The 24,201-nt window shown below is 38.0% G+C and overlaps 1 protein-coding gene across 9 annotated transcripts in view; it reads right to left on the bottom strand.

Moving 5' to 3' along the window:
• The window catches only part of LOC136764272 (teneurin-3), a 267,776-nt gene that overhangs the window by 40,806 nt on the left and 202,769 nt on the right, over window positions 1–24,201 (bottom strand). For all 9 annotated transcript variants that reach the window (XM_066718152.1, XM_066718154.1, XM_066718155.1 and 6 more), the window contains 7 exons: window positions 20,021–20,231; window positions 17,863–17,964; window positions 17,155–17,349; window positions 15,406–15,606; window positions 11,963–12,148; window positions 3,827–3,973; window positions 1,480–1,696 (listed from right to left, as the gene is read on the bottom strand). In XM_066718152.1, the coding sequence (XP_066574249.1) occupies window positions 1,480–1,696; window positions 3,827–3,973; window positions 11,963–12,148; window positions 15,406–15,606; window positions 17,155–17,349; window positions 17,863–17,964; window positions 20,021–20,231 (1,259 nt within the window). The remainder of the gene's footprint in view (window positions 1–1,479; window positions 1,697–3,826; window positions 3,974–11,962; window positions 12,149–15,405; window positions 15,607–17,154; window positions 17,350–17,862; window positions 17,965–20,020; window positions 20,232–24,201) is intronic.

Below are 24,201 nucleotides of genomic sequence, written 5' to 3'. Positions count from 1 at the left end.
TGTATTTGTAAGTATATCAAAAAAAAAAGTAAATATAGTAGATTTCTGTACTTTCTCCTGGGAAAACATTTAGAGATTTATACTTCTTATCTACTCTACTGTCACCGGGGCTTATAAGAAAGCAATAAGCATCATAGTGTTTGACAGCAAATATTTTCCCATTGTTTCAAAGCTCTTTGGAATAGATATGATTATTTTTTCACTTGTGTGGCTCGACGGTTATGGGACTGCGAGATATGATCAGATCTCTATGCCCAAGTATAACTTACCAAGCTTGACACAAGCCAATTGAAGATTTAAACAGGCTAAATAAAGAGAAGTATACATCTATATTTACACTGCACTGCGTAACGACGTCTCTCTGCTTCCCTGGTGTAACACGCCCGTACGTTGTAATTTGCAATCATTATAACTAATACTCTGCCCGTCTCGCTGGAAATAAAAAGAAAAGGCCTATATATTGTCCCCAGTGCTTATGACACTATTAAATACCCCTTTTCAGTTTATCTAGCACAAAATAGAGACCACAAAAATCAGCTCTGATTGCATTACTAACAGGATGTCAGCACACTTTACACACGGTCTCCCACGCGGATCATTTCATTACTAGCCTACCGAGGCACTATCTGTGGACATTAGAGATGAATGCTGTGAAGTAGCGTTTATTGTGGCCATATCTACATGATCTTTTCTAAAAATAACTCCACTGCTAAGTTGAAAGCAAAAGAGTCTTCACAATCATCTGATTCTATTGAATTAGATGGTGTTTTTAATGTCAGTATGGTTTCAGCTGTCCAGTGCTTCAAAATGCTTTGAAAATCCTAAGGGACATATATACATAGATTGGCCTCTGCATCTATTGCAAATAATACCCCAAATAATACCAGTCAAGGTATAGCTATAGTCAAAATGTAATGTATTGCAATTTATCATAACAGGGGACAGCTATAACGTAACCATTTGACAGGTGACCAGATTTGGATGAAGGTTATTTAAGGACACACCACTTATAGAATATAGCAGGTGAAAAGGAAAAGATCGATGTCTCTCGCGACCCTAAAATCTGCATTTCAAAAAGGAAAAGGACAATATCCCCCTCTCTCTCCTAAAGGTCTGGAGCTGTCAATAAGACCCAGAGCCAACGGGGAAATTCAAATACCCAACTTTAGCATTCAATCAATTGAATGAGTTTGTAGGCTTTACTACAAACCCTCAATGGCTAAAGCCCTGCAGACAGCAGCAATTTCGACCACCTTAACCAAAAATGGATTCAGTTTTCATTGTGGTGGAACAAAAAAGAAACAACCAGGGAGGAATATATCTGACCTGTTGGATTGACTAACATTCCTGGTCTAGTGTCCCAATACATTTGTCAATACGTACATAATAGAAATGCCATATAGTGTATTCATGTATCTTTTTCTGGAGATATATTGACATAGAGAACATGCATTCTTTGAGAGGCGGTGTCATCTTCACCTTCTGTTAAACGGATTTTCCCCAGGTATGACGTGGCTGCTGTCGAGGCCGACGAGAAAACTGATTCTGTCGTAAAAGGATTTGGCAGCTTGCTGTGGGGGCGGCTGCTGGCTTTGTCCTATGATGTCATTGGGGTCGGGAGATCCACGGCAATATGGCTGGTTCTGGCATGAACTCTGTAAGCAGCAGTCAGGGTCCATACAGTCAACTAATCCATCTGCAAGCACAGAAACATCACTCGGGTGAGATCATGTCTGGTTGTGACATTTTGCAGCAAATCAAAATGTGGCACTTTTAAACGGGCTTGCCATCTGTGGCTCTACAAATGATGCATTATGCTTGTGTTATCTGCTAAGGATATATTAAGAAAATATGTTGGGGGAATCTATGGGAATCTATGTATTTTTGTAACACATGCACAGGATTTCTTCTTTTTTGTGGCTCTAATTATTATTAAATTGATCAGACATCTTTATCTTACAAGGTTTGCAAAAATATAACAATGATACAAATAAATAAATAAAAGCAAGTACATTTGTATTGATAAAAAAGGTGTATTACAATTATTTAAGTGCAAAAGAAAACAAAAAAGCATCACATAACATTCAAAGTTGTTGATTTTGGCTCTGATAAAGCTTTTTATTGGGATTTAGTGGGATTTTACATGTTTTCTTCACAAACACAATCAGGCGCACACACACAAATATAATCAATTAGCTTTCACTTTTTATAGCTTTGATGGTTCATAGAATATTTTTGTATGCATCTCTACTTTTTGTTGAAAGCTTTCACTGACTGTACATCTGTTTTACATTTTCCACCGCCTAACGGTTCATGATTTATGTGACTGCAATGACCACGTACTTCACTGCGGCTGAACGTGTGTCCATTACCCCAATCATCGGATTTAACTGGCAGGCATGTAGTTAAAGTTTTGAACTGGGATGTCTGCTCCCACAGGTAATATCCAGTGGCGTTACACTCAGATTTAGTCATTCATCTTTGATAGTTTATAAAAAGCAATCGTACATCTGGCATGTAGACTGTGGGTCATAAAACTGCGTGAGATTGACACCCTCTGAACTAATCAGCTGGAAATGCATTTTTACAAGCCTCTCCGCTAACATCAATCAGAGCAGGAATCTCATTTCCAGTGTTCATGGTGTAGGGATACGGTGTTTGTTATTTTTCACATGAGTTTACCATTGAGTTGCCTAAGCAGGTGACAGATTGTTATGAAACTGGCGCTCTCATAACTTGGAGGCATTTTTCTTTTTTTTTTTCTTTTCTTCATGTTTGTTTTTCTGTAGCTTCAAGTTATTCGGTATTGCTAACTTGATTAACTCATTGCCCACACGGCAGCGACGTGGCATTGCCATGTCTTTGTAGAACAAAAGGATGTGTTTTTTACTTTCTTTCTGGCGTTAAAGCCCATTCTTTAGCTATTCCTGATTTGCATATGAAAGGGTAACACTACAGAGACATGTCCTGCCATGTGACGGACGTTCGTGGGGGAAAATGTCAAGTCTAACATTCTTGGAAAACGAATGATAAGAGCATCTGGTGTGAAGGAGGAAATCAAAGCTGTCATTTATTTGGACTAACGCACAGTAGCAGTGCTGTGTCAGAGTGATGGGGGGGGCACATGTTGGGGCATGTTTATGCTTTAAGACAAGCTAGAATTATATCATATATCATTAATACAAATATTTATCCTGCACGTAAATATATATATATATATATATATATATAACATTGAAGGGCAACCAAAAGTAATATCGCTGACTTTTTTTTAAATATAATTTATTACCAGGACTTTTTAAATTGAGTCCCTTCAAGTCCATTTATGAGATTTAGGGCCAGGGGCGACAGCGTTACAATCTGGGCCTTGCAGTATGAGAGAGAAAGATAAGACTGTGCCATGGACAAATTTAACACTTAATTTCAAAAAAATGTTTTTAGATCTCATTGATCATGGTTTATATCCTGGACTAGAAGACCCACTGCTTTCCAAAGAGGGAAAAAAGCCATCTTAGAAAGGATAGCACTGCAATTTAGGAGAAGAATTCAGAGTCTCTCCGCCGTGTTTACATACATACATATACCATGGGTGAGTAACATTCTCTATGCTGCTGTTCATATTGACACACACATACACAAATTGTGACTAATTCCAACCCCCCCGAAAAAATGGCATTTGTGAGGAGTGAGTGGGATTTCTCATGTTGTTTGCAGTGGCTTTCTGCTGTGTGTCTGTGGATCTAAAACTACAGAAATGACAAATGTCGGCATCTTGTCTTAAATACCCTTCACCCTGTGCTCGGTCTGCTTCTGGGACTTCGCTTACCTCCTTCATTGTCTTTACTGTCTGTGCACAGCATCTCCATAGCAACATCACACCCTGCTCCGCGCCACCCGGATTGGCAGACGCAGTGCCAGCCGTTCTGGTCCAGAGTGCATCTTCCGTTGCTATTACACAGACCGGGACACCCCTCTGCCACACAAAAAACAACCGAAGAAACATTACAGCACGTAAATAAACCACGTGGAAAATCCAGTGTGAAAACAAAAGGAAACCACCTCATTTGGATGAAGTAAAATAACATAAAATAAAATAACAGTTGGTGGACATATACTGACATTGAACTTCAAACAGGCCTTGATAAATGCACAGATACTGTAATTTCACATGAATGTAACATACCAACTGTCACAACGTGGCTTTTTGTTGTTTGCTTTTGGAGTTTTATGTTTAGTAAAGTGTTTTTAGAGAATTTCACGTTTGGAAATAATATTGGGCAAATGGCCAGAAAGGAATTTCCTTTTCTTGAATAAAAACAAAAGTAAACAACAAGGACTTCATTCAACAGCACAGTAAAAAGGACTGCATTGGTTATCTCCACATTTTGTTTTACATAGCACCATTTTTGTTATTTTGTTATTCTTTGTGTTTGTACCAAATGGGCCATATTTAACACATCCAGACTTTCCACAGGCTGCAGGACAGCAAAGCATCCATGTGAAGTTACAGCACATTCAAAATAAATGCACAAAGTATAGGGTGTGTTTTTTTGCTTTTTTTTGGTTTGCTTCCACAGCTATACTTTATGCTGAAATTATATTCCTTTTCACGGAATAAGCAAAGCCCAGGAAATAACTAAAGCAGCTTAGCATCTATTCTAACAGACATTAGGATTCAGGCTGCAAATGCATGAAACAGGACCGACAGAATTTCCAACAAAACGTAATAGCTGTGTGTGTTTGACTAGTCAGGACGGACAAGAATGAAATACCAGAAGGACCACAATAAAACATTGATAGACTGAACAAAAACACGTTGACGCCGTGCTTCAAGACAGATAGCGGAGAGTGATTGTTTGTGACAATCTCCCTAGGGCTATTGTGCCATTACCTTTATATCCTATCTTGTCTGCTTCTATGGGCAAGGAGGAAAATTTGGGAAAAATAATTAAAATACTGGCATATCCAGAATTATCTCTGTAAATGATGTATCAGACCGACACACACATATATAGGTTTATAAGAAAAAAGTTAATAAGTCAATAAATAAAGTCAATAAATAAATGGAAAAAAAATTACACTGCTCCCAAGCAATGTGTACTGACACAAAGCTAGATAAACTGATGCAAGACTAATTTTCCTAGTTTAGCTTTTTTTTTCTGCAACACAAATCTGTCTGGTATGTTTCTGGATCTTTAAATATTTAGAGTAGAAGAATGCTGTAAGCACAATTGCTTCAGAACAAGTGCTGTCTTGTCACATACACAGATTTGATCAATAGCAAAAGCCTTGTCAAGCCAGCAGATCATTGTATGCCTACAAGCATCAATCAGGTTCCAGCACAGAATGCTTACAGTTTTAAACAAGGAAAGCCCTGGTGATTTCCCTGTAATGTGGAAAGTTATTTTTATCAAGAAACAACAAGTGATCCAGTAGTCTACATTATACACTTATAGTATTTGTGGTTTTGTGGTGGCTTTAGTAAAATCCACACAGGTGAGAATCCCAGGTTAAATAATGAAATGGCAGTTTATTTCAAACAGAGAACAAAAAAAAAAGAAAAAGAAAAAGAAAAATGTTATTAGAAAAAACAGGTGTGTTACAAAGAATTATATACAAAGCACAGTGTAAAAAGGAGAGGAAAAACAGTACCTTTAACTATCTTATCCAGATAGTGAGCTTGAGAAATGAAAAGGAGAAAGAACAGACATTTCAGAACAGTGTTTTGCAGGACAGGAAATTTTGCTGATATGACAAACATATAAACAGAGCAGAGCTGACAGACGCCCAAGAAGGACACAGTGACTTCCAATAATGTTCATTGCAACACATTCCTTTGAAGACCTACATACATTTTTAATGTTCATTCAAAACCAACTTTGTTACGTGCGTTACTTGCTAATTCCCCTCTCCTGTAAAGCTGCCAAAGAAGAGAAGGCACACCTGTAATCAATCCACGCTCCGTTTACATGCTGCATGTAGCAATCAGCCAGGGACAGTTTAATCTACTGTTGTGATCATTACTGTAGTCAGGTTAATAAACTGGTAGAGTCTCACACTTGATACGTCTTTGGTTGCATGATTGGTACATCACGTCGCAGATGCTGCAGACGCAGCAAATTATGTCAGCAGGTTATTCGTTTTGTCTAATGCAAATTTAGAACCAAGGCAAGACATTCCTTTCGAGACTACACAGCACACATTCAATCTTGTACATGTTATACATTACTTAGTATATCTTTGTGCCATCATATTAAACCCCACCTGTGAAAATATGTACAGAAAACAATTAAATGCCCCCAGCGATACATCTGTCATATACCTGTGAGAACCCCCTGGAGTGATGTCTCTTCGGCTGTTTGAATATGTGCAACACAGTGCAAGCATGTTATTAGCAAGGCATACACGTGGTTTCCAACTCCAAATTTAGGTACACCAGCCAACTGCAGAAGCCCTAGCCCCACCATTTGAAGGCATTTCATTGGGCAGATGCTTTAAATGAACTATTGTATATGCGATTGGCATGGGGAACCAGATTTTGTATTTCATCCTAGTCAATTGCAACTGCATGCCTGTTATTTTTCAAGGTATACAAGTCATGGTATAAATCAATCTTCACACACACCCATATATATAGTTATTTTATTTTTTTGCATTTGTTGACACTGGTAGTTTCTTGATATGACATTAGTATGCTACACAATGCTCACAATATATTTTCCCTTGTGCTTATTTCAGCATTTTGCAACTTGGTCACTACTTGTGCATAACGAGTTCTGTATTTTGTTTTATAATATATTTCTTTCTTGCCTTTGTTGTTCAATGGTCACATCAAGGCGTAATGACTGCGATCTCCACCATGTACAAAAGCTGTTCACCATGGTGGGAAACAAAAACCAAATAAATAAATCTGGAGTCGAGATTCAGCTGGGAGAAGATTGCTGGTCATGTTTTTTCAAGCGTAATGCAATCAGATATTAAACATATGGTATGAAAACAATCACAATCATCCTTTAACCCTGGTATGTCTGGAGTGATTCACTGCTGGAGGCAACAAAGTTTGCTAAATTACTTCCATCTAATTCTTAGATGAGAGAGGGGAGAAAAAAAATCTTAATCACCGCCTTAAAGACATCATTGCTTCATTATTTGTCTGCTGATTCCAGAAGCTATGATAAAAATGACATTAATCTGCGAACAATTATACATTACGTCCGTGGAGCTCAATCAGTTCTCACTCTGAAGAGGAGCAGAGCACACATTGATTCAGAATTTCTTAATTTGCCATTTATAACACTGCAGTTTTATTGCCCTATAGCTGCAGGTAAATCAGCAATAAAAATTGTACTTTACCTGTTTTAATCATACTAGTAGAGCTCCGACATCATTACAACCTCACAATAAAACGACAATCATGGGTTCTTGGTTGACGCTTTCTCCGCTCAGCGCATGTCGTACAATGCCATTTTTGTTTTGTAATCAACTGCAATTACTGCTCTTGATAAAGAATAGTAGGCGCTGCATAGTAGGTCTCCTCCTACAGCACAAGTCAACTGCATTGTAGAGAAATAACCAGCTATCTCTGTCATTTGATACATTTAGATAAGACTATTACTTTGTTTATTGTGCGTTTTTAACAGCCGCTGCTTTGGTGAATGGGTGGGCCTTCACTCATGGATGTATTCAATGCACCGCACAGTTCATGACAGAATTGATGGCTTTAGAACCTTTGTTCTCCTATGAGAGAAGTTCTCTTTTCATGTATTATAGATAAATCAATGAATACATAAACAGAAACATCATAATAAATAACAGGCTAAAAAGTGCATTGTCTCAATAATAGAGTTCTGCCTACTATCCCTCTTTACAATTTGTTTTTAATTTGCTCTCCTTTAGCAGTAATCCAGTGCTATTGATATGAGTTCAAAGAAATAACTTGCCTTAAAGAAAGAAACAAAAGTGTCTTTAATAACCCTTTGACAGTATCGCACACCTGACGTGAATGATAAGGCTGGATTTTGAGCCACATCCCTGATTTTAGAATAACAGCTCATTTGGATTAAAATCAGTTTCTAACCCCAGCTAAAATAAATATATAAGTGACTGCATCAAACATAAAAGTGTTTAACAATCCCTTTTTTCTGCAATGGAGCTCAAATACATGTTAAACAAAGCTACAGCTGACACCCGTGGAATAACAAAATCATGCAAAATAATAAATTGAACATTTCTACTTAAATTCAAAGTAAAAATAATAATAAAAAAACAATCTTACATGGCCATAAGACAAATTCTATGATTAAAAGTTGTTAAAGCTTTTTTTCAAATTATTCAAATTATTGTAATTATAAGAATGAAGAGTGATTAACTAATTACTTCATGCATAATAAAGTGCTCAACTCAATACATTTCAGTAAAAACGGAGAACTAAAATCTTTCCTTGGCACACGTCAATGCACAGGCACCAAAAGAGACTTAAGAATGAGAAAAAAACAACAACAACAACCTATAAATCAATCACAAAAGAACAATTCAGTCAGCAGGAATATAAACACACACACGGCATATACTTACACCTGTGCTTCAAACATTTTTTTGAAGCCCTAGTACAACAATAGGAAAATTACCTCAGATTAATGTAAAATGTTGAAATTAGTTATTTAAAGCCTAATGCCTAATCTGAACATGAATAACTCCCTGTCGATATGATACGTTATTGTAAGCCTGAGCTGATACCCAAAAGGTATGCAGAGGAGTCCAATTTAATAACTACAGGGCTTCGTATGGGTTGCTAAGATACTACATTTAAGAGAGTTGCAGGCACAAAGTGGTATTTAGAGAAGTTGCAGAGGAAGAGTACAAATAAATAAATCAAAATGTTAGCCACTGGGTTTTCCTCGGGAACTATCCCAGTTGAGGGAGAAAGGCTTAATCCATCCACAGGCTTTTGAATTGTATTTATTTATTGTTCTAGAGGATGGGCTGTTTTGTTTTGTTTTCCTACAGCTCCTGTGCTTTCCATCTAGTAAACATGTCACAGGCTTTTCTGTTTGTAATTGTTTTTAGTCGCACTCTGTGGGCTAGACCAAATCAAACCTTTGACCCAAGTAATGTGGAATTAAAGATACAATGCATATAATCACGCAATTTTCAAATTGGTTTATAAGGGCTGTTTTAAATTAATTAAAGTTACATTAATGGGAAAGCATTCTTAACGCTAGCTAGATTAAAGGCACTAAAAATAGTTTTTAGTTTTGTCAAATTGTGATATGCACAGCTGTCAGTGGTGTATAGGTGTGGTATATATTTATAATGAATGAAATATAGTCTCTCAGATTGGACGTAATTGCTTCATACCGCTATGAAAACTACCTTTTGTCAGTGGTCGATTTAAATAGAAATTCATGAAGAATAAATATGTATAAAAGGAAATATTATAATAACAGGGACATGCTTACTTTTTTTATTTTTTGTTTTTGTGTATGTGAAATATTGATTAAATACATTCATAAATTAAATTAAGCCTGTTCACTTGGCAGCCTTCTTACTAAATAATTGAGATTCATGGCTGATCTGTACCCTTTTGTTAACATTTAATTTTGTTTAAGTGGTGGCACTATAAAGGTTAAAGGGACACAGAAAGATTGCTTTACAGTTAAGAAAGCAACACAAACTAGTCAACGAGTAAAGCTTTGCTCCAAACACTGAAGTTTCAAGATCCAGCTCCCGCAAACAATAGGCGGCTTGGATAACAATCTTTTAAAATTGCTACCACTTGCAGTAGCACCATAGATGGCTGTGTAATTGGATTATAACAGCTTTCTCACTATGGAAGTTATTTCAAGCCTGAAACACGATACTTCCTTTGCTCCGAACTAAAGAAAGGTCAGGAGTTACCTTTTCTGTTTCTCTTTTTTCTTTTGTCACCTGATTAGAAACGGTACTTTCCAGCCTGGCAACAGAATGTATAGGAAGATCTTTCCAGAATGCAGACACAATGACACGTCTCTCAAAGATTGTTTCTACTCTGAGGTGCTACTTCATTTGAAAAGTCTCGCTGGGCCACTAGCAAACATATTTCACTTTCTGGACTCTGAGAATTGGAGGCTATTGCTGTACAACTTCGTGACCAAAACAAGGAAGAGAAGATGGAAGTGTAACTCTATGAATAACAACACAAAAGTTTCACACTGTCCTCATTCTTCCTGTAGTCAATTTAGCTGGGGCAGTGTAGTGAAACACCGGGTCAAGGGGTCAAAAGTGAGCACAAATCTCATCTCAATTAATGCATGTAAGCTGTCCCTGCTATGATGGGTTATTCTAACATTACACACAACTGTGCAAGATCAAAGTACTGGCCTGAAATCCCCTTCCTTAGAACTCAACCAAAGGAGTTTCTTTGTTGTCTGTCAAGATGCATGATGTCCATAATTAATTAAAGCAATCAGTTTAAGAACATGCCATCACAGTCTTAAGTGGCTTAAAAGAGAAGAACACGTTTTAGGTTTGAAACCACTTTTTTAAAGTGCTCTTTTGGAGGGGATTGATAAAGCCTTCTTTGGTGAATGAAGGATCTGTTTTGTTTGACCTTTGCCTCCTACAGGTTTCCTAAATGTGGATTTCACTTTGAGGAACCTAGCATGAGTTTCATAGCAATCATTTATACTTTAAGATCATCTGATAAACAAGCAGTGAAGCCTCTTTCCTGAATTATGCAGATAATTAGCGAAGAGGATGGGATTCAAAAGACACCAGTGTTGTCTGTGGCAGTGCAAGTTTCTAAGTCTCCCTCCTTGCAGTTTCCAGGACTTTGCTAAGTGCAATTAACTGCTATAATGATCTAATCTTCTTGAACCCATCAGCGACTTGATCTAGCGCTCCGAGCAACCCAAGAGTTTATTAAAGCAAAGCACACGGCAACTTTTGATTAAGCAAACAAGGCGTATCTTTCTGATTGTTAACGATCTCTTTTCCCATTTCACCGGTGTATCAGAATGAAAACAAATAGCTGGTCTTTCTTGTAGCTTAAAGGAATTAGGAGCTCCCCTAGGCCAAATTTCCATTTGAATTGGCCGAATGCACGTACATGAAAATCAATGTGCTCAATAAACAAGTCAGTGTTTAAGGCAGTCCAAGCTCAGAATACCACAAAGGATTACATCTAACTTACCTAATGGAGAAAATTAAATGTAATATAATGGTAAAATTCTAAAGAAGCTTGGCGCAGCAACCCCATTTATTTCCGAGAACAGGTTTACAATTATTCCTGTTGACTAATTTAGCCATGCAGTGCCTTGTACTCCACGGGGAACTGAACAAAAATAGTTGCAATGAAAGATGGACTCTCTTAAACATCCAAACATTCCTCTGATAAGTGCACCCGGGAAGTATCTGCTAATAATTTAGCTCTTATTAACGCATTCCATGAATTTCCGATGAAATGTTATATTTAGTTACTCCTGTAGTTATTTTTTTTGTACGTGTTGGATGGAACACTGGGGACTGGAGCAACTAACCCCAGAGCACGTAACGAAGAGACAATGAAACTGAGCTTTCCCACACTGACTCAGACGTCCCCAGAAGGGATTGGCGAAAGCAGGATCATTTCACATCTTTATGCCCCTGATTTCCCCTCTCTCTTCTCTGTACAGCCCTTAAAAATGGCAGACGCCAATTAGAAAGCTGGAGTCAAGTGCTAAGTCAAGGCCTTGAAACATATTGCCCTTCTGACTTGTGCGGATAAACTGACATCTGACCTATGACGGCGAGAAGCTGGTGAAATGCATCTGGCTCATCCACCCTTAAGCTCTGAAACAAAAAATCATACAACAAACAAATCAAGAGATAATCGAAAGCATGTTTAAGGAGTAAAACAAGCCTGGATTGTGACAGACCGGAAGTACGAGATAAGGGACGCCAGCTAGCCTGTGGAGGGAAGGGGTGGACGTAGCCGTGGACTTACCGATGGTGCACTGCTCCCCGTTCCATCCCTGGTTACATTCACACTTGCCGTCTTTGCAGGTGCCGTGCTCGGTGCAGCGGGGGTGGCAAGCCCTCTGGTCGCACGTGGACCCCGTCCAGCCCTCCTCGCAGCGGCAGTTCCCCCCGACGCACATGCCGTGGGAGCCACAGTCCACACTGCAGATCTCTGAGAGAGGAGAGGAGAAATGGTCAGGCACATCTCTCCTCAAAGGGCCTCTTCGTGAATGACCATAAGCAACATGGAGGGATAGATTCTCTTGGCTTCACCTGCACATACTGGTCTATCAAATTCAGTGAGTCGAGCAGATGGCATTCTGGTCAAACACACACACACACCCTTGCAGCATGAGTTAAAAAAGGGCCACAATAAACAGTTGATAGGGAGAGATTTACTCCCTCAATAGATAAGCAGACAACAACTACTCAGGGCTCGATTCAATTAGAATGCCACTGTTTATTCAGATTGGGAAGACACATCAAAAGTTTTTCTACAGAACATACTATCATATAGAAGATGACTCCCTTTGGATGCTGGGCAACTACACGATGTCAATGAGGAGCCCCCAACTTTATCACACACGTCTCCTTTGTCTTCTATTCTCTAGGATGAAAAATCATTTTCTAAAAATCAGCTACACAAAACTACTGCACCTGGCCTCTCCGGAGCAAATCACAAAGCTTAAATTCATACATGGGTTACACAATCCTGCTGCAACAATGACATCTAGACAGGGCACTGTCCTGCATCAGTCGCAAAGTGGTTTTTAGCGCCAGCTTTATGTAACCGAATGACCTCATTTATATTTGTAAAGGTGGTAAAAGTGCATGCATGATACACTTTATATAACCCCTTTGAAATTAGTTCATTAAATTACCCACATGAGGTTTTATCAATTACACTGCAACCAACTTCTCATTTTGCAAAATCACAGTGTCCACACAGGCTTGAAGTGTGGTAAACCATGCAGTAAAGTTTGTTCTGAAACTGCTGAGAGGGGTTTCTTAAGGGGGTTTCTTAAGCTTTAATGAATGCAATATCAGACTGACAATATCAAATTAATTTTATACATGCTATAATACTATCAAATAAATTGCTTCACATCTGCTGTACGACATCCCTTATGAAGCAAAAACTGAAGGAAAGTCTTACACTTTTCGGAACAATTGGATGAATGATTAACATTTGGAATCAGATTTTACAATTTGTTTTTGCTAAGCAAAGATTCCTTATTAAAAACATAGTTTTTTAGAATTAAAAAAAAAAAAAAAAAAAAAACTAACACTTTTATTATCCGTTAAATCAGACACAGGCATTTTTTTCTTGCTGTGAACTGACATTCTGTGTGGTTTTGTCATTATACCATTTTGCTTTAAGCTTGACAATGTACCTTGAAATTAATGAGTCCATAGCTGGGGAACAAGACATAATTGCTTCTTTTGTTTATCAGTCAGCAAATTAAAAAATAAAGTTCAGGCCTTTCTCCCCCCCCTTCTTGTTGACTGCTGTTTTTCTCTTAATTTTGCTGTTGTGGAATGCGGGCTCTTAAAGAGATATCATTTGTTTTTCACTGGTCTCTTGTTAACTCCTGCCACAGTTTCCCCCCACATTCAAAGTGTAAGGCTGACAGAACACAGCATCGCTGCTGATAAGTAGGGGAGGGTTAGGCATTGAATTGTGGTGCACAATGAGGAAGAAACGAATATGGTAAACATAATTAAAAAGACTCCTGGGAGTCATGTATAAAAAAAGAAACAAACAACAACAACAACCTCAGATACGGCCTTTATTCATATGGATTATCTGTGGACCCATTCTGGTTTAGGTTAGAGACAGAACCGGGGACTATCTTAAGTGTAAGAAGAAAAAAAACCTTGGCATAAAACGAATATTATGATTTTTGCACAGCTGTGTCCATGTAAGACACCTTTTTTATTTTTTAAATAATACATTTCCATGGGAAAACTAAAGACAGCCAAACTGATGTGTTTGTCAAATGTTCTCCCATGAGCTACATTTTCAGAACCACGCCAATTCCGATACATCTCAGCATTCCGTAACGGCAAAGTGTCCGTGTCCGAGAGCACAGCGCTTAAACACGGACATCACCTGGGAGAAACAATGTTGAAAACAGGGTTTTGAGTCCCTGAACCATCACCGTTTGATTAACGATCAGCAGCTTGGTGGACAGTTGTCTCCAGAGCTCACAAAATTTTTAAAAATCCACCTCCCCAAAACAGATTTCCTAAGACTGCAAAAGCACTCGCCCATTTGAGAAGTTGGCAAAATACTACATTGAAGACAGTTTGGGGAGTCACACATAGCCTGCAATGTGTGTTATTTCTTCCCCCTATTCATACTGTGTAGAAATCAGCTACGAAAATCTGTGAGACACCAAGGGCTTCAGGTACTTTGCATCGCTGGCAACATTATGGGACTCCCAAGTACAGAGTTGACTTATTTTTAGTTTCATATTTTTCCAGTTTGAGTTCATATATATATATATATATATATATATATATATATATATATATATGACAATTTTCAACCCCTTCAGAGTCAAGTTTTTCGATTAAGAGACCTTGGAAGGGCTGATTAACCTTAGCACTGTGGAATATTAACTCGGCTCCGGGAAGAGACCGTTTGATTCTGTGGTCCCCTTTTACTTGTGAATCAATGTAATCAATTTTTCATTAGGGCAAAGGTGTTTATCTGCTTTTAGCACACCAGCTTCCAGCAGAGTATGTCGATCTATGCCATGCACTTATTAATTAAAGTACGTTTAATTGAAGTGGAATTGCAGAGCTAATTAATAGAAAAACCTCCACTGCTGGGTGAAGATGAAAAAGATGGCTCAGGTGGGTTGACAACATGCCCAGAGCACAAACTGTGTGTTTTATTTGTGTTTTTCTTTCCTCTTTTCCAAGTTGTTTATCAATGAGATGTCTAATATTGGATTAGATGCATGACAGCAGAATCAGACAGAAGGATTGTTAATGGAGAACATCTACAAAATCTGTCAAATTAAAAGTGAAAAAGGTCAGTTTTTCATTTTCTGTGGCAAAGTGAAGCCAGTTTCTTTCAATTAAGCAGGAAGTCTGACTGTTTAAAGGCGATTATGAATGCATTTTTAATCAGCAACAAGGAAAGCAAAGTGACAAATGCCTGACACTTGGTTCCCAACCTATAAAGATGTAAATTAAGTATGAATCATTGCCATTGTGTTAAACATTGCATTTAGGAAAAGAGCTTGTCTAATTCCCTAAACACAAACACACGCCCACTCCCCAAACACACACACTCCAAAGTGTTGACACCATTCATTTGAAACAATGTCACTTGTGATTCATTTTAGGTTAATACACATTTTTCATTTAACAGATCAGTGATATCTTTTAAGAGTTTGTTGAACTGGCAATCCTTACCAACAGAACAGTCCGGACCGGTCCATTTTGTGTCGCAGGTACAAAGTCCAGTGTCGGCCTGGTAGGTTCCATGTCCGGAGCACTGCTCAGGGCACATGGTCTTGAGTATCTCACAGTTGGTTCCCCCCCAACCTGGGTTACAGTGACACTCTCCATGGATACATACTCCATGGGACGTACAAGATGGGTCCATACAATCCACTTAGAAAAACAAAGGAAGAAAGAAAGAAATATGACCATTTCAGCCACTAAAACATTCTGGCCTAAATTTGTTGAAGCCATTGGAAGCCCAGCCCACTAGGTAAAATAAGTCAAAGCTTTGGCGCAAAGGTGTAGGGGAGGGAGACAAAGCAATGCATGATGGGAAGAGGTATTTATGAATGTTCAGAAAGGAGCAGCTGTTTAGGTTTCAAACCTTTGTGGTCTTCGCAGACGGGGGTGGCACATTTGTACAGACTTTGCTGAAATCAGACAGTATTTACTCTCCTTTCATGAACAAGTAATGGCTGATTTGCATTGCCTTGCGAAAAGCCTAGTTATATATGGGCTCGATATTTTATGCAAATCTTCGAGGAATTCTCAGTGGCAACTCAGCTGCATAATTCCAGGGCCTAAGAAATTAAACACTTCAATAAAAATGTCCATCTGTGTTAAATTTACAGCTGTCAAACGGGTGATATTTGTAACTGTCAGAGGTGTGTGATATGATCTGTATGGCTCTGTGTATGCTCTCCATTTTGATTCCACCTTCCACTAATGTATATTCTACATTCATACATAATTGAGGTGTAGATGCCCAAACTTGATGAAATTAAGATTTCTGTCACACACGAAACCCGAAACCACCTCGACTGCACTACCAAGGAAAAACAGGCTTTGTTGAATTGTCACTGTCTGTAATTTATGAAACAAACGAGAATACAGTAATTTCCTGCATCAGTTAATTGAAAGTGTTAAGCTGTACAATTTATCCCCCAAGGATGTGTCACCGTATGTGGGGAAATGTGAAACTACGGCTGGAAAACCTCTGAGATGGTAGGATTCTATCCCTCCTAATTCAGTTTAATGTGTTTGAGATGATGAGATTTAATTTACTCATTCAACTCAATAAAATTTTACACATGTAGGGTCAACGGCCTGAAAATTTAATTCTGGGGGATTTAATTGCATTTACTCTCTGGATGGGGATCAATAAAATCTATTTTATTGAGGAAAAGAGATAAGATCCTTCCTCCCGAAAAATTGGATGCACGGGTCGAAGTACCATGAGTAATATTAGGATGATATCTTCTGATGCAAAACTGGGTTCGCCATTTAACAAACTAGATCTATTCCGACCAGAAGGTGCAGATTTTGCTGCTACGCAAGACTGTGATCAGACAGAAGCCAGTGTATCAATAAGTACATCACGGTAATTATTTGCTCTGCGAAGGGGAAAATAGCTATTGTCTTTGCAACGTTGGACTCGAAACTTTGGAAACCCGCCTGCAGTAAGTGATTAGAGTCTCAAGCAGGAATCGATGCACAGTAAAATGTCTCGCAGCCACGAGGGTTACGCTTTCAAGAGTCAAATTCAAAAAGGCTTGAAATACCCTTCGTTGTACAGGGAAGAGTTCTGAACGGGGGTTGGGGGGGTAACTTTGGAAAATCAGACCCTGCTTGTAAGCGGTTGTAAAACTAAAAACGAGCAGAAAGGAGGGGAAGAAAGAAAAAGTGGACGTCGCATGGTTTTAATTGACATTTCTTTACCTTCTTCGCAGTTCTCGCCCTTGTAGCCAGTGTTGCAGGCGCAGGAGCCCATGATGCAGATGCCGTGGCCTCCGCAGTGGATGTCGATGCACTGGGTGTTTGGCACGTCACACTCGGTCCCCTTCCATCCGCTGAAGCAGAGGCATCGGCCCCGGGAGTACTGACCGTTCCCACTGCACAGCACCGGGCAGGCCGCTGCACACAGGGACACGCGGCTGGGTTAGTGCTGAAGCCAGAGCTCTCTTAACCGGGCTTTCAAACACCCGTGCCCAGGTTGCTACGTTCGCTGGGCCCTAGACATCTCTCTAGTGCAGCCTTGAGGGACGAAGGCTTTGCTGCGATTACTTAAGGTAATTCAACTACTTACACTTTCAGTTCAAAGGGACATGTTTACTGTACTAATCTTGCATTAACCAAGATGTATTCCTCTCAAATACGCCTTTTGTTTGTATTCCATTCACTTTTTGCCAATTTACACAAATTCCACTACTGGAAACGATTGTGAAAATAAGAAATAACTGCCAAGTGAGAATGGATTTCAAATGTAAATTGTAATAAGGCAATGTAATGTTTATATCATGAAATCTAAGGGAAAACAGTCATCCTTACATAAACAAATCAGGTCATTAATAATTACGCAGCTGTTTATTTGGGCCGTTGGTTGAAAGCCAGATCGTTATTGCGTCTCTGTTTCCACGATGCACATACCTCTCGAGCAGTCTGGTCCGAGGAAGCCGGGAAAGCAATGGCATGTTCCCGAAAGACACTCTCCGTTTCCATGGCAATTGTGCGGACACTCCATAACAGATTCTGCAGCGGCACCGGAGAGAACAGACAACGCCTCCAATTATTGCTTTAAACTATTTGCATTTAGCACCAACAGCTGGAATTAAATGTTATACCTACACAGGCTGTAGAGCGATTAGAACATCACTATAAAAGCCTGTGTGATCTTGTTTTCTGATATTCCAGCATACCAGATGCCAACTGAACATAAACCATGACAGTAATGACACAATCAACATGTTATGGCAGTCAATTAAGCTCCAGAAGCTCCAATAAAACTATAGCTTATTTACTTTGTTGCTTCATGTAAACTGCATACATTTGACTTAGAAGTTACTGCTGACAGTTGACTCCTCAATCATTTCCATGTATCCAGTTTGTTGTTCTTCTACAGCAGAGGGCATTTTCATTGCTTTTCATCATTTCCTTCAGTGTGCAGTGGTGCCAGTAAATAACGCCACTGTCCCCAAGTCAGTGGAATTGTGTATTTTTTTATATATTTATTTGTATCATCTATTAATATGGATGATGTCTTTACCCAAAGCGACTTACAGTTAAGAATACAATTGCATTTTATATAATGGAACACTGTAAACTCAAAATAATAACACTGAGGAAGACAGAAGTCCAAAATGTGTGTGCTTCCATTTAATTTTTGTTTTCCGTATTTAATCTATGTGATAGACTGTTATGTTACAGATTAAAATCCTTCCCTTTCCGCTCGATAATTGCAATCCAAATAAATGTTCTATTTTCAGAACTTTGTGTCCGATAAATTAGCGATTAATTTCCGTCTCTAAGGTGCACTTGATTGTCAGAAGCAAATCCTTTAAACCATGCATTTAAAATACTTGCCTTACCAATAAAACTCCTAGCTCAACATATAAACTTAATTTCTGAATACAATACTATGTCCCGCAATGAATGCTTTTAAGATGCATTTTACAATTCAGTGCCATATCAGTTTTAAATGGTTTCAACTAGCCTGAAATCAATAAGGAATAGGGAAAAAATTATAACATTAACAGTAAAAAATAAATCTGTGAATTTTGAAATGTTTACAGAGTTAAAAACACTGATTTATTTTTAAAGGGTGTTTCAAAATCCCTACGGGATCTTCGCCTGGATTGCTATTTCATCTACACACTTGTATAAGATGTTCATATTACTGTCAACTCAGCCCTGCGATTATGACAACATCTGTCAATAATTTCATTATATGGGAACAAAAGGAGCTGCCAGAGCAGAGCAAAGTTTGACAGGATAATAATGTCAGCCTCCCTCCCCTTCTGTAAGGTGCTTTTACTGTATGAATGTACAGAGGCCTTGTCCATCAACAGAAGCACTCCAGAAAAGGGCAATTATTGTTGTGATTTAAAATTATATATATACATATATATATATATATATATATATATATATGTATGTATAATAATTTCAGAGTAACATGATGTGCAACATACAGAGGTTGAAATTAAAAGGCTTATTTTTTCAAACACTACTTTTGCAGTATATACATAAAATGGAAATTAATGTATTCCTAGAATATTTTCCCTTGATTAAAAATAAAATAAAAATTAAGAGTCCCTATTTGCCAGGTACCACACACGGATTTCTCAGTTATAAGGTTTCCTCTCAGGTCCCACCGCAAAAGTATTAAAAGAACCTAATGCTGGTGAAACAGTTTCCTCCAGGGCAGCGATTAAACACTTTGATGTTCTCATATCGCAGATTTTTTGGCCTATCACAAATTTATTTCTCTCTCTCTCTCTATATATATATATATATATATATATATACACATAAAACCTATGTAGAAAAGGGACAACCTTGTATCCTTAAAAGTGACTAAAATGATCCAGAATATGCATCTGATGCAAAATGGAGACTTTTTAAAGTACACATAGCATCAAATAAACTTCTTAGTACTGTGTTCCAATCACAAAAATCAATTACTAACAAAAGGAAGAAAAAAATAAAAAATGATGTATATATTTTTAAGCTGGTCCCGTTTGAAGAAAATGGTCTGAATTGGGATGGGCCTGTCATGTATTGAATGAGGTCCACCGGTAGCTCTTACCTATGACGATGGTATTGTACGACACCTGCTCTGAATTCTTCCCGTCGTTGTAGAAGGCCAAGTGCCAAATCCCAGAGTCCAGGTACTGAATGAACCCGGCCTCATGGACATTGATGGACCTGGCCTTCCTGCCGCCAGTCTCCGACTCAATTAGGCTGCGCTTCTCTTTGGCGATCAACCTGCTCCCATCCAGCAGCTCAACGAAGTCATACTAGAAAGGAAGAAACAAGAAATAATAAGAATAAGAAATAATAAAATTAGAAATACTACTACTACTAATAGAGAAAACTTTTTTTTAAGGTGCAAAAAGGGTACTGGAAACACTTGCATCAAACCTTTGAAAGGAGATTATTAAGTGACCTGAATTGTTTTAGAAAATTAATGTATATCCAACTAATTTTTCCCCACCTTTTAAAATCACCCTCTTTTCAGTCCTTTTTCAGGTATAATTACATCAGTTGTTTTTTTAAAAACATGTTTCGATCGGTTTCTTTCACTGTTCACATGGGGAATGCATCAGAATGGACCGTCATGCTCTTGTCCCGTTAGAAGCAGCGTGATTTGTCACTGGAGGAGCTTTGAGTTTCTGCCGCAGACTGGCATTGTGAGATGCAAACTCGGCAAACAGAGGTCTTGGAGATTGATGACTTGGAGCGATTCGTGGCGAATGGTGACAATTTATACGGCTGCAGACAAGGTGAAAACAACCTGCTGTAGACGTGCAGGCACACAGTGAGAAGCTGTCCCCTGCATTATAAACTGAGATCTCGGGCTGCAGATGGAAACCTAATATTAGTGACGAAACTGAAGTTGCAAAAGTCTACGCAGCAACACTTAATTATTGATAAGACAATGTGCGAAAATAGCAGATTGTAATTAAAAGGAGATACACAGGCTATGGGATCCTTCCTCTAACCAGAAAGCACAAGTGGTGGAAATGACAAATACACAGACCTAAATAAATACATTTTAGGATTAACTAACTTATTTTTTCTAAAATGAATAGTATTGTTAGTAAAACTAAATACGCCTTTTCCTTTTACTAAATTATCTTTTTCCAAAGGCCAATAAATATAATTTTTTGTATTTGCATATTTAACATGCATTCTTTCTCAAAGTATTATAGAGTGGCTTGTTTATATGTAGTCATGCACTAATTGGTATCTGAAAAAACAAATGTCCCAGCATTATCATCTTTTTATCTTTCACATCATGCCTATGTTTGTCTTCTCTGCTCCTTGCTGAGGGCTTTTAACTTGATATGCACACATCTTCCTTTGATTCCACACGTTGATGTGTTGACCATGAATATTGCATCAAATACATTTTCGGATGTTCTCAACATGTATTTCGACTCTTCAAGAGCAGCAGATTTCCATATAAAAATTAAAAGCACAGAGGCACGGTTTGAAAATATTATTGATGATTTTATTGCTGGTCAATTAATGTAACAACCTTGATTATCTTTAGGAAATACATAATTACAGGAGCAATCTGTTTCGATTTCTTATGTATTTTCTTTGTCAGTACTTTCAACTACTTTGATAGCAAATGTATGCTTCTTCCTCCCGCCAATTAATTAGATAATCTGAATAATAATTTAATTTTGAAGGAAAATTACTTTTTTCTATAAATTGCACATTTCTCTCAGGGCTTTGGGAATGCACATCTAAAAAAAACAGGGCAGAAAACAGTAGTTTTGCTGGGCTAGAATGCAATATATTATGTACACCTCTTAACTTACATGAATACAGGCCTTTTTGTATTTTTTGTATTGTTGTTCTTAATTCGTAATTTTGGGAGTGCACACTACATATGCACAAAAAAATCTGCACAAGCAATTTGGCACAACATGATCACAAGTAACAAGTAAAAATAATTCCTGTATTGGCAATCACTTTTATAATGTGCCCTTTTAAACCACACAGCACCAAAATCCATTTTATTCCATTCCATAATCACACTTCAAAGTCCTTTTTAAGGTGTGTAATCATGCACACCGACAAATGTCAGCTGCAGTTTAATTATTATATATCCTTTTTAGTATTTAAACACTTGCTAGAACTGTGTTGAACCACTTTTAATGTTACCTTTAATCCCAATCTTGTGTTTAAACACTCTTTTGTGCAGCATTTCTGTGTGGTTGTACAAATGACATTTTAATAATCGGCCCATCAAAATTCACAAGAATCGCTCTGTGTCGAATCAATCTGTAAAGAGTGATGCAGCCATCTGCTTTAACTTGCCTCTTTTCATAAAGCTATCTCTGTCACACATTTCTATCAAGGTGACCTTCTGTATTCTTATTTGCCTCCCAAATTAACCACTTTATTCACCTTTGTTTAAAACATTCATAACATCAAATGGAAAATCACTCCTCAAAACAAATTGCTTTATTTATCAGAAACGGATGAACAGACAACACCACAAAAAGAGAATGCAGAAAAAAGCGAATTAAAAGGGGACTGATATCAAAAGTGTAGATGCAAAGGGCTGAGAATCACACTGTTAACCTCGGCCGGGTCTGTAGGAAAGCAAGGGAAAATACAGACAGAAAACGGGAACAATTACCAAATTGAAGTTCAAACAGCGATTATTAGCTCACTGATTTGTGGTCTGACTGATGTTACTATGTGTCTCTCTGAGACGAAGGGAGATGGTAATGAAGGAGCTAAGCTTTCATGCCTTAATTCACAAGTAAGTGTATACACCAGGATTATCTAGCGTGAAAGCCTCTACTCATCTTAATCTCACAAAAGGAGAGTAATGATGGGGCAAAGGAGCGGCACACTGAGCCTTTCATTGCGGCTTACATGGAGTTTCGATGGCAGAATGTTATTACTTTAAAAAGAGGGGAAAAATGCACATAATGCTGTAACATTTCAAGGGTATATGACGTGTTACACAAAATGCAGCTTTTCAAGATGTGAAAGGTGCATTTTGTTTAGTTAATTGATATATCATTCAATGTCCACCTGAATAAAGCAAAACCCATTAAAAGTGAATGAAGAATGGGGGGGGGGGGAAATCACCAATACCATAATGAAAGATGAATTACAGGTGGTAGGAAAAATAACTTGAAGGTTCTCTGATTTTTATATTGTTTTGTTTTTTTCCTCCCCAAGCTGTCAATATCCTTCATTATTTCTTTTACGCTTCTTTAAAGAAACATATCGATCCATTTGCTGCAATCAAACTGACATTTTTTTAGGGAGGCACAAAAGAATTTGTGGCAGATATTGACAAGCATTGTATGGACAGTCACTGTCAATTACTTATAAAATTTATGGTATGTCCTTTTCAGAGACTGTTTCAAGCGTCCCCCATCTCCCCCCCACCTCTTTTTATTTTTTATATAACCTTGGAAATGTAATTCCCTCATTGCCACCTATATTATATTGCGTCTTTCAGTCTGAAGAAAGCAAACAGTCTGACATTTCAATTAACCTTCCTTTTTGGAGGAATACTTTGGTGATCATAGAGAGGAATGTAGGAAACTAGAGTCTACATTAAGCGACTCTCCAATAAAACAATTAAGTCTTACATCTGGGGAAAAAAGGTTATTGGATTATGACAATTGACAAACCAATACAATATCAAGAGGCAGAAGGATTTTAAGCTAGATATTATCGTTATCATTATTATTTATTTCTTAGCAGATACCTTTACCCTACAGTTTTCACAAGATATAATATTTAATGAGGTATAAAATAGTATAACAAATATATAACTGGTGGGTTATTAAACTAATAAAATATACATTTATATTTTAGGCAGTGTATTTAAAAGAGGTTTTCTCGCTAAATGGAATTGTAATGGAAATGCATTCGAAAACAGGCCTTACACATTAGGTTTTTCTTCTTTCGCTGTGTATCGATTTTAAACTTGTTTCTGTAATCTGAAATGCTCATGGCAGAGCCCAAATCAGTGTAGGTTGATCTCATGTGCACAGACCCACTTACAAAAGCAGACAGCTAGAGAGCTAATAAAAAACGCAAGCTTAATACGCTATTACGGGCTTGGTGACCGATGTGTACCGTTTAACTCAATTCATCAAATTAAAGTCTCTCTCTCCCTGTAGCCCAGTCATTTCTGTATCACAGTAAATTACGAGAGCCTCGTCTTTCACCCTCTCACAGCCAAGTTTTACAGCTGTGCTTCGGCCCGTAAAGAAATGCAAG

The sequence above is a fragment of the Amia ocellicauda genome, chromosome 12, assembly GCF_036373705.1.
Source record: "Amia ocellicauda isolate fAmiCal2 chromosome 12, fAmiCal2.hap1, whole genome shotgun sequence".
Lineage (NCBI taxonomy): Eukaryota > Metazoa > Chordata > Actinopteri > Amiiformes > Amiidae > Amia > Amia ocellicauda.
Note: the sequence above shows the minus strand (reverse complement) of the source record. Positions and strands in the feature narration are given on the sequence as shown.